Source organism: Pezoporus wallicus, unplaced genomic scaffold (genome assembly GCF_028554395.1).
Source record: "Pezoporus wallicus isolate ANWC-B61680 ecotype Strahan unplaced genomic scaffold, APGP_CSIRO_Pwel_v1 contig_8042, whole genome shotgun sequence".
Taxonomy (NCBI): Eukaryota; Metazoa; Chordata; class Aves; order Psittaciformes; family Psittacidae; genus Pezoporus; species Pezoporus wallicus.
In genome coordinates, this window is record NW_026639380.1 from 961,267 (window position 1) to 974,430 (window position 13,164).

Genomic DNA, 13,164 nt, shown 5'->3' on the forward strand with positions numbered 1-13,164 from the left:
TACTTTTTATACATTATTGATCTGTCATCTTCTAAAATTCTACATCCTGCCAATGTTACAGACTTCTGTCTAAAACTATTGGTGAGCTTCAAGCTTGGATTTCCTCTCCCACAAAACCTCTCAGAGTTCCAGAGTGAACATTATACTTGGCATAAGACTTGGAATAGAGAATTCTGATTTTTAACTAATGAAGCTTGTTAACCTAGAGAGAAAGAGGCAGCGTAGCAGCAAATTGTGGCATCTGGTTGCCACTCATTCTGGATAACAGCAGTAAAAGATTGAAGTTATTTTCAAAATCTAGGGAAGAGGATTAATTTTTATGAGGAGAGGGAATGCAAAGCTTTGCAAATGGTATCATCTTTGTAAGTCTTCATGGTCATAAAGACGGTCAGGATTCAGGCTTTTCTTTCATACTTTGCTTGGAACTTGTTTCCTCCTGGCTGACCAAATCAAAATTGTGTATGCAAGATTTTAATGCTTAATAAATTGCACAGAGTAAACATTTTTCACTATAGATAATTGAATATACTTTAACAATCTTTTTTTCCCTAAAGAAACCTGGGGAGGAACCAGCGGAAGAAGATGAAAGCCTTAAAAGAGTTGATCCTTTACATCAACTTATTCTGCTATTCAGTCGAACAGCCTTGACTGAAAAATGGTAGGGACGGTGTGAGAGACTGCAGAGTGTATGCAGATTTTCAGATAGCTTATGGAGTTATATATGTCTTGTTCAAGTGAGATTGCATAGGCTAGAACAAAACATGTTCATATGTTCATATGGTGAATGTGAGCACAACTCTAGCCTGTGGTATGTGGAGAGATTTTAACCTGACCAGTAATGAGATGCAAAGAGTTTTCTAGAGACAGATACCCCTATACAATTCCCTGTAGTCATAGATGCTGTGTGCAGGACGTAGCACACCTCTCTCTTTTGACTGTATTTCCTATTAACAATTATATTCTGAATGTAAAATGTAAGTATATTCTAGGTATAATTAAACAAATAACTACGTTCTCTTCATTGGAAGGCCTTTATGAATTTCTAAGCACTGTGAAGCTGGCTTTTACTTTTCAGTTTGTATTAGTTAATGCAGTCCTAATTTTTCAGATAGACTTTTGTAATTAAGTGTGGGCTTAGAAATCCTTTAAAAAGATTTTTAAGGTGCTTAAAAATATTTTTGTGTTCCAATTCTACTATAATGGCTCTAATCTTACTCCTTTTGTCTTTCTTCTCTCTGTTAACCAGCAAATTGGAAGAAGATTTCCTGTATATGGCCTATGCTGACATTATGGCAAAGGTAACTTTTTTGCTGTTTTATACGTTTTTTCTGTTTTAATAAAATCAATGAAGAAGATCAAGAGAAATTATGTGTAAAGTAAACAAAGTCTTAGACACACCACCATCACCCGCAACTTACGGATAAATGTTTTCTTTCTACATGGTATCAGAGCTGCCATGATGAGGAAGATGATGATGGTGAAGAAGAAGTGAAGAGTTTTGAAGTAAGATTATACTTCTGTTTTGTTTTTTCTTGTCATGTTAGACATTATTTCATAGCTTCCAATTGACATTTGTGTTTCTTCGTTCATGGCTTACTGCAGCTTATTATGTTAGGGAAGTGCATGCCAGTAGCTGGATTGGCAGATATGAGTCACCAGATTCATCGTAGTAAAACAAAAGCATATGTATTATCAAATAATGTAAGGTTATAGAGAGAATAATTTAATGGATTGTACATGTTTATCTGATTGACTTCAATTTTTTTAGTTGTTGAAGAAAAATATGATAGGTATTAACTTACTCCTTTAGTTTGGATCATTAAAATACTGAAATACTGCTTTTGCAGTAGTAATGTACATTCGGTACCAGCAGTTTATACAATATTTTATGTTCACATATATATTAGTGCCTCTGAGTAAAAGGTGAGCTTTTGTACACCTGTACTGCCAAGGTTTTTCTTACACTGAGAGTAGCAAATCTGTATTTACTGTTGCTTAATATTGATTTGTTTTTATGATCATCACTGTGTAAGGAAACACACTTACATGAGTTGATTACAAGAGTGGGAGATGAGTCCTTGTCATGTATTTGCTCTGGGATCTGCCCCTCTTTTTCAGTTAGTAAAATGGAGTTTACAAAAAATTTTTCTGTTCTGAGGGACACTGAGGGAATTGGCTTGTTACCATATTTAATATTTTAACATATTTTAGTTTATAATTCTGACATTAAATTTCTTATCTTTAAATTCAATTAATACTTATATTTAATATCTTTTCTAAAATGCAGAAACATGAAATAAATGCCTTTTTAAATATTTATATATATGCTAATTGGTTTGATATAAAACTACCTGTGCTGTTCTGATTTTTGAGAAGTGTTTTGGAGCATGTTTGCTTTCACTCTCATTCTTTTGTACACATCAGATGTTCTGTACATTTCCTACATGATGCTGCATGAGATAGCACTGAATTATTTAAGTATGTATTCCCTACTTGGCTGTATACAGAAATTGGACAAAATACCAATACCAAATTCTTTTCAGTCACTCTGAAGATCTAGTCCAGATGAGTTACAGCTAATGTACCCAATATATAAATTTCTGGTTCTTGGTAAATATATAGGTAGGAATCAAAATTTCAGGGCTCTGCTCTTTGTGTGTGTGTGTGTGCTTGTTTTTTGGTTTTTTTTTTTTGTGGTTTGCTGTCTTTTTTTGTTTTGTTTTGTTTTTTTTTTTTTTTTGTTTTGTTTGTTTTCTTTTGGTTTTGTTAGTTTGGTTTTGGGGTTTGTTTGTTAGTTTTGTTTTGTTTTGTTCTGTTCGGTGTGTTCCCCCCTCCCCAGAAATGCATTGTGTGATGTATCACTGGCTAAGCCAAGAATATTTATTTCTATAAGCTTTTTTTCAGTTAGCCCATGCATGCTTATTAGGTCTTGTGCTTATAAATGTGAAAAGTTATAAATAAGAAGTCATTGAGCTGAATGAATAAATTTATCACTAAGAAATTTATTAGTACTTGCATAAATTATAATGGGTTCTTTGTTCAGCATTCAACTTTATCCTTTGAGAGAAGATCCTATTAGTTTCTCATGATTGTTTTTTCTGTAGCTAATAAACTTATGTGCAAACAATGTGTTAATCTATTCAAAAGACAATTTTGTGTATGTGTTTGGTCAGTCACCTGCAGAAAAAAAAAATTTGGACTTCTTTTTCTTATTACTATCTTGCTTCTTGTCCTTGCTCTTCCTTAAGGTGACAGGATCACAGCGCAGCAAGGTAAAATAAAAAAAAATATGTGTGTATTTGTCTGGGTCTAATTTTGTGATTTTTTTAGGCCCAACATCTTGGATAAGTTCAACTAAAGGGTCTTGAAAACATTTTTAATGTTTCAGTTCCATCATGACATCTCTACTAAACCCTTCTTGTGCACAGACTCTTTTTAAAGACTCCAAGAATTATGTATGGAAAATATGTCATATAAAATTACTTGCCATTTTGGGTAAAAAAGAGTGTCATTTGTCTTGTTCATGTTGTTTTGCTGTTTTTGCCTTTTGTGCATCAGTTTTCTTTTTTCTGGTTATAATTTAATTTGAATGATTAAAATAATTATTTGGCTCTTAAGGGAAAGTAGTTGGGCTTTTCTTCTGTATATCGGCAAACAAGCATTTCTGATAGTGTAGTAGAATTCTGTTTCCAAAGTTTCTGACAGAGAGACCATCAATTACATTATAGTTTATCTGTGATTCAGATACTTTTGAATGGACGGACTCCTCAGCCTTCATCGTGATGATAGTATTTGATAGAAACTCCATAGCTACTCTGTACCTGACGTGATTCTTAGCTGTTCCATGTTTTCTCTAAAACCATAGCTCTGAAATTTCACTGTTAATTTTTGTAATTGACTTATTTTTTAACACAGTCTTTTGTGTCTCATCATGAAAGTCTCACCATTTGTTTCTAAAAGGTCACTCATGGCTTAAGCACCAGCCTACTTGCCTACTTCATGCAAGTGAAAGTCTCAGTTCCCATTGTTGACTCAGGCTGCTTGCTGATAGCTCTGCAAGGTTGATGTTCTGAGAGGAGATATGGTGTGAGGGATAGGAATTTTTTTGTTCTGAGACATTTAGGTCTAGTAACGTGATGTGGCTAATGGCAGCTAGACTAAGTAGAGATGACTTGCCTGAGATCGGGAATGCACAGCTTTAGCTGATAGTCAGATTTCAGTCAGTAGCTTGTGCAGCATGGGGAGCAATTATAGCCTTCTCCATTGAAAAGAGAGAGATGATTTTGGCTTTGTTTGCTAATTCTTCTATTAACATTCAGTTCACTAAAGAAAGAGGTTCCCATATGGCTGTGGAAAGAAGATGTATTTCAGAATCAGCTTCACTCTCACTCCTACGAATGTTTGCACAATTCCACCTTCATACACAAAGACATTACCCTGGAAGATGAATGTGCTCAGAGAGACTCACAAACATTTATTTAAAGGGTATTTTAATTGCCACAAACACAAAGTACATAATACAACACTCCCTCCCCCCCCCCCAAAAAAAAAAAGTATATAAGCAGTCTATTATTTCTTCTTTGTTTCTTTCATTAATTCAGCTATTCAAATACTACATGTCTATCAGTCTTCCTATTGGTTACCATACACTAAATGCCATATACTCCATAGAAAATTTTCTGTCTTGCTGATGGAGAAGTGTTTTAAACTTCTTGACAACATATAATATTTTCTTCCTTCATACGTGACAGGAAACAGCTGTAGAAACAGTTGTAAGGATAGGAGAAGGCCCTATATACCAGCTCTGTGTGTGCATGTGTGCATTTGTGTGTTTCTGTCTGTCAATCTATCTCAAAGTTCAATGTTGAAAGCAGTTCTTTTATTCCATGTTCTATGTGCATGTGAAGAGACTGACGGTTCTGTTTGTATTGGAATAAAACTCTATTGCTCTTCTAGAATTTAAAAATGTGTGAGGTTTGAAGTTCCGAATCTTTTCGCAGTCAGAGCAACAGAGACCTCTGGGGAAGCTTAGAATGTGATAAAAACAAGTGTATTTTATCAACAAGTTTCATGCCCATATCTCATGCAGTGTAGTCTCATTTTTGTACAAATAATCTGTATTGGGATCACCGTGTGGGCAGTAGGGAGGTCACAATATAAGCCCACAATAAAGTTACCTACATTTTACTGTTTCTGTCTCCATTTGCCTGCTAGTATTTCTTGGAATGTTTATCATTATCTTTGCTCCTTGCCCTTTGTCTCTGAGTTAACTTTCTATCATATTAAACAGATGCTCAACTGACTCCTTGTAGAGCTGGTGTCACTGTCCCACTTGATTCTATCTGATAGGAAATGCTTTCCAATCAAACCGTTTCACTAGTTGAATGAAAATAGGTTTCTGCACTTGAGGCACTGACTTTACTGCTTTGCTACATATTAATGTGCTCTAAATACACGTAGGGTGGGAACTCAAAAAAAAGGAGTCAAAAGCTAGCTCACCTTGTTAAAATCAATTGGTTTAAATAGGCTCTTCACAGGAAGAAAAATGGAGGAGATTGAGATTCCTGTGTCAATTTTCTTCATCCCTGTTCCTGGTAGCAACTTTGTTCATGAATTTTTGTATTCACTAGATTTTTGTCAAAATGATACATTGTGCGGTTGCTTTCTCTCATCACAGAAAGACCTGCAAATGGCAGTACATGCAGATAATGCAAGCTCTTGAGGGACTAGCCCATTGGAGATGGCTACCATTAATTCACTATCGCAATGCCTACATAAATGGAGTGACCACATACCATGCATTTACAATAAGTAACTATTTTTGTTAAAGGATTGTAAGAATTAAGTCAGACTCCATGATCAATGTATCGGTTCTTAGGAATAAAACATTCCAATAGTATGCAAAAAATGTGTTTCTTACTAGTTTTTTTAATCCATGGAATAGATGCAACCTAATATGTGGTTTCACTCTCTGTGACTACATGATAAGTTATTTATACATAGGATCATAGAATAATTTGTGTTGGAAGGGACCTTTAAAGGTCCAAACCCCCTTCCTGCAATGAGGGAGTGAATAATATCCATGCTTTTCTCTGAGTTTCGATTCAGGGGCTTAGTGATAAATGATGATTTTAGGCTGTTCATTAAGATATTTCGTTGGGTCCTCTGGCTGCTTCCCATCTTCTGTGTTTATCAGCATCTTTTCCCCCTACACTGTTTCTGCTGCTTATACCAGCAATAGAATACTTTTCAAGAGCAGTCCCAGACTCCCATCTGCCCTGTGTTTCAAGTCAAACACCATGGGGCACTGCTGTAGCACAACATAACTGATAGAGATCTATGTAAGGCATCGCCTTTCGCAGTCCTGGGGTAAAGGAGTGATGTATATTGAAGAGCAAATACTTTGCAATGATTAAGTGACCATTTTTAGCTCCAAGTTCTTTGCTTATCTTTAATGCAGTATTTACATAATAATCTTACTAACTTATCCATGTACATAAGATTTTCTGCTCCAGCTGGTTCAATTCCAAACACAGTGGAATCTTCTGAACAATCCCTTACCCTTTTCTTTTATTATTCCTATAGAGAGTTAGACATCTATGTCAGCTATTTCAAATACATCAAATTTGTCACCCAACTTTAAACAAGAAAGGATGACTCAGTTTGGAAGTAATGTGTAGTTTCATAGCTGTGTACCATTGGAGAAAAAAGTTGGAAACTGAGAACACAAAGATTTTGGAAGTCACCCAATACAGTATTTTTCCTTTTAGAGACTTAATACTTTGTTAGTTCATATCTGCTTGAATGGGAATGAATATGTTAAATCATCTCATCAGCAGGGCAAGGATATGGAGGCAGTCTGTAGGAAACAAATCAAACTTCCTTGCCAGAAAGCAAGATATAAATGAATGACAGTACAAGCGTGATGCCGTCAGTAAAGATATTGCCGCAACCTGAAATGGAGACACTTCATGTATATGCTTTTTAGAGCTGAAGAAGTCCAAAATAAGTGATTAAGGAAAAATTCAATTTTATAGAGCATAAACCAGCATATATTGATCTTAAAGTCTCTCTCTCTGAATATATATAAAGTACTTGAGTAAAGTGCTTCAGTACTTGATGTTACCTTTTAATGCATAGCTTGTACGCATGCATGCCTGACATTGAAATGAACAGGTGTTTTGCCTGTGTAATACCTATCTAATAGGACTTATTCTCTGGACTAAACAGAGTTCTTGAAACATTTAAAATATGAAGACAATTCAAAAGAGGATTCATCTTAGGATAGTTGAGTTTAAAGTAATTTCTTCCCTTCTCATCTTTTTCTTTATTCTGTTTACTCTTTAACCATTTTATAATTTTATATTAAAAAATACATAGAGTGCTACTGCATGCACTCCATGGCTGGGAGTTTAGTGGTAGCAGCAAAAAGCTTCTCCAAATGGATCCCTCTCAGAGTCCAAGAATCATTCTTTGTATAGATTAAGAGGAAATAAACAATTGCAGTGGCACACGTATCAGTTAAAGTTCCTATTTAGTTTTTGCAAGTTTATTTCTTACAAAGTCCAGCTAAAACTTGTTGTTTAAACCAACGTGGGTTTTTTTTGCATATGGCTGCTTGTAATAGTTTAAACCCAGAGCTAAATAGAATGAAGGAGAAAATATTTGAGTCTCTGCTTCCAAAGTCTATAATGTGGGAATACGTGTATGTGCATTTCTAAGTGGTCAGCTTTTTCCCATATAAATGGAAAACAGCCAAGATAAAATAGTCTTGATTTTCTTTATATGTATTAACATTACATGCAGAAAGCAACAGTGCTAAAGCATTGTCAAGCTGAAGAAGGAATGTAATCTTTGGTGATTATCAACAAAGGAATGGTTGTTTTTAGAACAAAGATTTGTGATGGGGTTTTGGTGGTGAATTTTTATTTTTGTTTGCTTTGTTACTAGTTACCTAGACAGCTTTATTTCTGTGGAAAATGCCAGTTTTCTCACTTGAAGCTGTTTTGCAATGGCTGTTTCTACTGTTTTTTCTATAGTGCCATTGTAAGAAGTGTGAATACCCATTCTTTTAGTCTGTAGATCATGCAGAAACATCTTCACTCTAAGCATTCTCATAAACTTACAAGAAAATATTGTATAATGAAAGCAGTATAGCTGATATTAGGCTTGTGAATGAAAGTGAAAAATCTTGCAAAGGAAGAAAAATGAAAGATTCTTGGGTCCAAAACTAAGAGTAGCTAGAAATAGGAAATAGTTTTTTAAAAAGAAATGCTGATCAATTTTCAGTGGACTCTGAAAGCAAAAAAAAGAAGAAAAAAATTATTGTAGCTATAGTGAACCTGTGATGTCATGATTTCCTAGTGGTTTGTGTGTGTGTGCGTGTGTATGTTTCTGTTTTGTTTTTGTTGAATTCACAGGAAGAGGTTTAAACATGAAGGCAAAACTTTCAAACCTTAGCATGGCTAAATATGAAGCAAAGCTGCCATTTTTTATTTTTTTTTCCTTTTTGTGCCTCCATCTAGATCTATCACATAATTTAAAGAAAAAAAAAAGAAAAGAAAGATACAATTTAACCTCAGGAGAGCTAATAGTGTGAAAAAAAACCAAACAACAAAAAACAACAACCCTGATGAATTTTGTTTCCGCAGCACGATATTATCAAAGATTTAAGAAACAAATTTGCCAGCCTCGGCGAGAACTCTCTGGTAACAGCATAAATGTCTGTGTTGGTTTGCTTTTGAGTTAAAGGTTTCTTTTTCATTCATTTGAGCATATTTCTCTTTTTTACCTCTTCTTTTTTAATTTATTGTTCATACCCTCTATTTAGCAAGCCTTCATTTTTTAAACCTCTTCCATCTTCCAATGTCTTTTTTTCCGTAAATTGGATGGAAAGTTTATGGCAGCAAAGCTGTCATTCTGGCTACTTCTGCTGCAGCTGTTCCTGCTTTTAGGTCATACATGTTTTGGGCGTTGTTTTTGGACATGACACTAACTGGTTATGTCATGTTCCTTTTGAGTAAGCTTTTTACCACGCCATCTGATGGACTCACTGTCATAGGGCTCTATGCAACTTCCATTTTGCAACTTATACTGCTTAGTCATCCTCAATTCTCCAGTAAACTTCAATTAACTTGGTGAAAATTCAAACTCATCTGGAATTAACTGTGCCTTTATGTTTGCTCTTTATGTTCTTCTTTATGTTTTTGATAGTAGTTTAAATTATAAAGAACAAACTTCACCATTGCTCAAGCAACGCTATGCAGTATTGTTTGTTGCCGCTAGAGAATGTAAAATATAAAAGCACAGTGTATTCTATCAAATATTCTGTTGGAAAGGTGGGCAATCTATATTTTAATATGATATGTTTTGAAAAAAAATCTGCGATGCTTCTGTTACTCTGGTATTCAGCAACAACTTGCAACTCAAGAGCCGCACACTGAGCAGTATGAAGTTATGGTCACAGTATACCAGATTATTAAGAATATGAGCTGTTGCACAAAATCATGGCACAAAAGTGCAAGTTTGATGTATGCAGTATAGATCATGAATATGGGCTTTGAACTAACTTCATGATTTACGATTGAGATGACTCTTTTCAGATAAACTGCTAAAAGCATGATAAAGAAAAATACCAAAGGGAGACTATTACTTGAACACATTAAATATCTGTTCAGTGGCATTGTATGTATTGAAATGATCCATGATGTTGCCATAGAGCCCATATACTAATAGAAAACATAAAATCTTTGGAGAACTGATACTAACTGAAGTCCTCATCTTAAATGACTGGAATTTTTATTCAGGAAAAGGAAATGGAAAAGCAAAAACTTCTGTATCAGCAAGCCAGACTGCATGACCGAGGCGCTGCTGAGATGGTTCTACAGACGATTAGTGCTAGTAAAGGTAATGTTTTGTTGTGTACATATCATATTAAACCTCATTTTCAATGGTCTTTGAAATGATTGCAATTCTTACAGGGCAAAACTGAGGTTTGCATTAAAGAAGTTTGCTTTCAAAATCCATCCAAAGTTTCAAAAATTATTGACAGCTAATCCAGGAAAGCTTGATGAATAACTCTCATGAGGTTATATTGTTATTGTTGCTTTCATCATCATTTAATAATAACAATAATAATAATAATACTACAATTTTTCTAGTGATGATTGAGAGGAAGTATGAAAAAGTTCATACCTTTAGCAGTATGCAGTGACAAAAAAAAGCCCCCAGATTCTGGCATTTGCACAATTCTGAAGTAGTTATAGATTTTTCTGCCCCTAATGCCCAAATATCTACTTTATTGGTATTCTTTTGTCCCACAGACACCATCTTACTCTAAGTTTTGATGCTTTCATGGGCTGTTCTGTGATTTGTTTCAACAGTAATGATGTTTTAAAAATTCCTATTTAATTTTTTTTTTTTTTTACTGTAACTAAATGCTTTGGATCACTGTAAATTTCTGAAGAAACAGGAAGAAATATCTGGGCCAGCAGGAGACACACTGTTAAACTTGAAAGCTAGCTTTAAATTGAGCACCCAGCCTTAAACCAGCTGTTGGACGCTCTAGTGAATGAAATATGATTTATATTCATTGAGCTCGGTTCTTTCTGACGTATTTTGCTTCTTTTGTGTACTGTGTATACATTATATTATGTCTGTAGTCACTCAGGGGGATACAGTTACACTAGAGATCATGAAACAAAACTAGGTCTGTTTTACAAGAGAAACAAGAAGACCTCTCCTGATAAATTACCATTTATTCAGTTGTACAGATAAATTAACAGAACATTCTTATTTTTATATATGATCTAAAAATATATTTAAAAATCATTTTAAGGTGAGATGGGTCCAATGGTTGCAGCTACCCTAAAGCTAGGGATTGCTATATTAAATGGAGGAAATTCTACTGTTCAACAGGTAAGGTACAAATTTATTTTTACCTATTCTAGTAGTCATTATAGATCTTTGTACTGTGGTTATTATTATTGTAGTAGGGAATTATGTAATGTGACTATTTTTCATATGCTGTTTATCTTCTTACTCTCATTCTCAGAAGAAAATGGCATACAGAAGTGCCTTGTTTGTGAAGTATATATTTATTTGTATACTTATAATTAACCTATACAGATCAAGGCTAAAAGAAATTTGTTTTGCATTTCAGTTGAAAGAGGGTATTTTTATGTTAAAGCATTAACTTCTAGAGGAATTCTGTGGGAGGGAAGAATTTCTTCATGGAATCATAGAATGGTTTGGGTTGGAAGAAAATTTAAAGATGTAGTTCCAATCCCCCTGACATGGGCAGGGACACCCTCCACTAGATTGAATTGTTCAAAGCCCCACCCAGCCTGGCCTTGAATAGTTTGGGGGATGGGACAGTCACAACTTCTCTGGGCAACCTGTTCCAGTGTATCTTCACCCTCAGAGTAAAGTTAATCTTTTTTCCTACTATATAATCTTTCCTACTATGTTAGTAATACAGTTAGATTTGCTGCTTTTTTCAGTTGCCTCATCTCTACCCATTTTCTCTGGTCTTATGTTTATCTTTCTGATTTTCCTTTAGATTCCAAGATCAAATTTTCAGTCTCCCTTGAGAAGAATAATTTGGGTGGGGGGAGATGTGCAAAAGTGGTTTTGAAAAGTTGTCATCAGCATCTTCTGGAGTTCTTTGCTTAGATTAGTATGGTGTTGTTGATGGGGGTTTCTTTTTCTGTGATCTTGGGTCTACTTGGGGTTTTGCTGAAAATATTTCAAACAATCTGCTTATGTGCTCTTTTATTTTGAAGGTTAATTATTATCCATTATTCCTATTATTTTGGCTATTTGCAAATAGAATTTTACCTCATTTATAGTCTGAGTCCTTGTAGTATCCTTTCTAAGACTGACCTTTGAACATTGTGATTTTTGTTCACAATTGGGACTTCTGTTTCAATCCTAAATCTTCACTCAACAACACATTACATTCTAGAATCAGAGCTTACTCCACTGAATGACTTCTTGTTACTTCAATCTATTATCAGAGAGGTATTACACAGGTATTACAGTAAAGCAAAAACAAATTAAAAAAATACTCATATGACTAATAACATGCTGTTGCAGCTAAAATAATCTAAAACAAAGCCTGGTCCATGCTGAAGCCGTAGTGTCAGTACAAATTTGTGGCCTACTAGTATCAAAATTATATTAATCAATAAATTCTGCTATCTGTATTAAACTTAGTAACTATTTATTTTCCATGTTTTAGGAAGGAATAGTCAAAATGGATGACCCTCTTTTCTGTAAAAGATATGAGCATTAAATGTTCTTTTTATCTTTGATACTTGGATTTTTCTTTGCAAGAGTCTTATATGAATTGTAAATATTGCAGAGATTTCAAAACACCAAGATCACTAGTAATCTAGAATCCATGTAGTATTAACTAGATTAAAACATGGAATGAATATTAATTCTGTGCATAAATTGTGTTTACTGCAGAAAATGCTTGACTACCTCAAGGATAAAAAGGATGTGGGATTTTTTCAGAGCCTTGCTGGTCTTATGCAGTCCTGTAGGTAAGAAAAGACCTACTTTAAAAATTTATTAGTGCATTTAGGTTTTATTCCACAGTATTTATAGTTTTGGAAAGAACCTCTACATACTTTTTGGAAACAGCACCCGGAGACTTTAATGTGCTGGATTTGGGATAAAGTACAAGGTGGTGCTGATGGTATAAAAATCTTCATCTGATAAATATCAACCTTGATAAAAGCTCTTTTCACAGCTGCATATGGCATTCCCGTCTACTTGAGGTATGTTAGACAACAGCACCAGAGTTAAGATCATTCACTGGGGCAAATTCTTAACTCTGGAGGTATGCTATAATCTTGGAGAGAGCAAATTAATGATCAGTGTTAGCTAATCATAAAGATCGTGTGAAAACCCAACTTTGTGAGAAGTATTAATAGGATCTTTTAGAAGACAAAAAAAGGAGCGGAATGTTGTGTTTTAATAAACTGTGAGGATACTGTGACTTTTTTGTCCATACATGTTTCTCGACAGTTCATATCAATTTGGTCTATATAAATACGTATCTATGACTTCTAAGACTAGACCATATCAATGGTTTATATATTACGTATTATGTAAATAATGTGTTAAGGAACATAAAACATAGGATTAAAAGGGCTT

The 13,164-nt window shown here is 34.4% G+C and overlaps 1 protein-coding gene across 7 annotated transcripts in view; it reads left to right on the plus strand.

Moving 5' to 3' along the window:
• Positions 1 to 13,164, plus strand: part of RYR2 (ryanodine receptor 2) — a 379,474-nt gene that overhangs the window by 322,196 nt on the left and 44,114 nt on the right. For 4 of the 7 annotated variants that reach the window (XM_057414543.1, XM_057414546.1, XM_057414544.1 and 1 more), the window contains 7 exons: positions 555 to 658; positions 1,247 to 1,298; positions 1,450 to 1,503; positions 3,249 to 3,272; positions 9,807 to 9,906; positions 10,838 to 10,917; positions 12,472 to 12,548. In XM_057414543.1, the coding sequence (XP_057270526.1) occupies positions 555 to 658; positions 1,247 to 1,298; positions 1,450 to 1,503; positions 3,249 to 3,272; positions 9,807 to 9,906; positions 10,838 to 10,917; positions 12,472 to 12,548 (491 nt within the window). The remainder of the gene's footprint in view (positions 1 to 554; positions 659 to 1,246; positions 1,299 to 1,449; positions 1,504 to 3,248; positions 3,273 to 9,806; positions 9,907 to 10,837; positions 10,918 to 12,471; positions 12,549 to 13,164) is intronic. The other 3 variants (XM_057414545.1, XM_057414548.1, XM_057414549.1) reach the window with 1 other exon arrangement.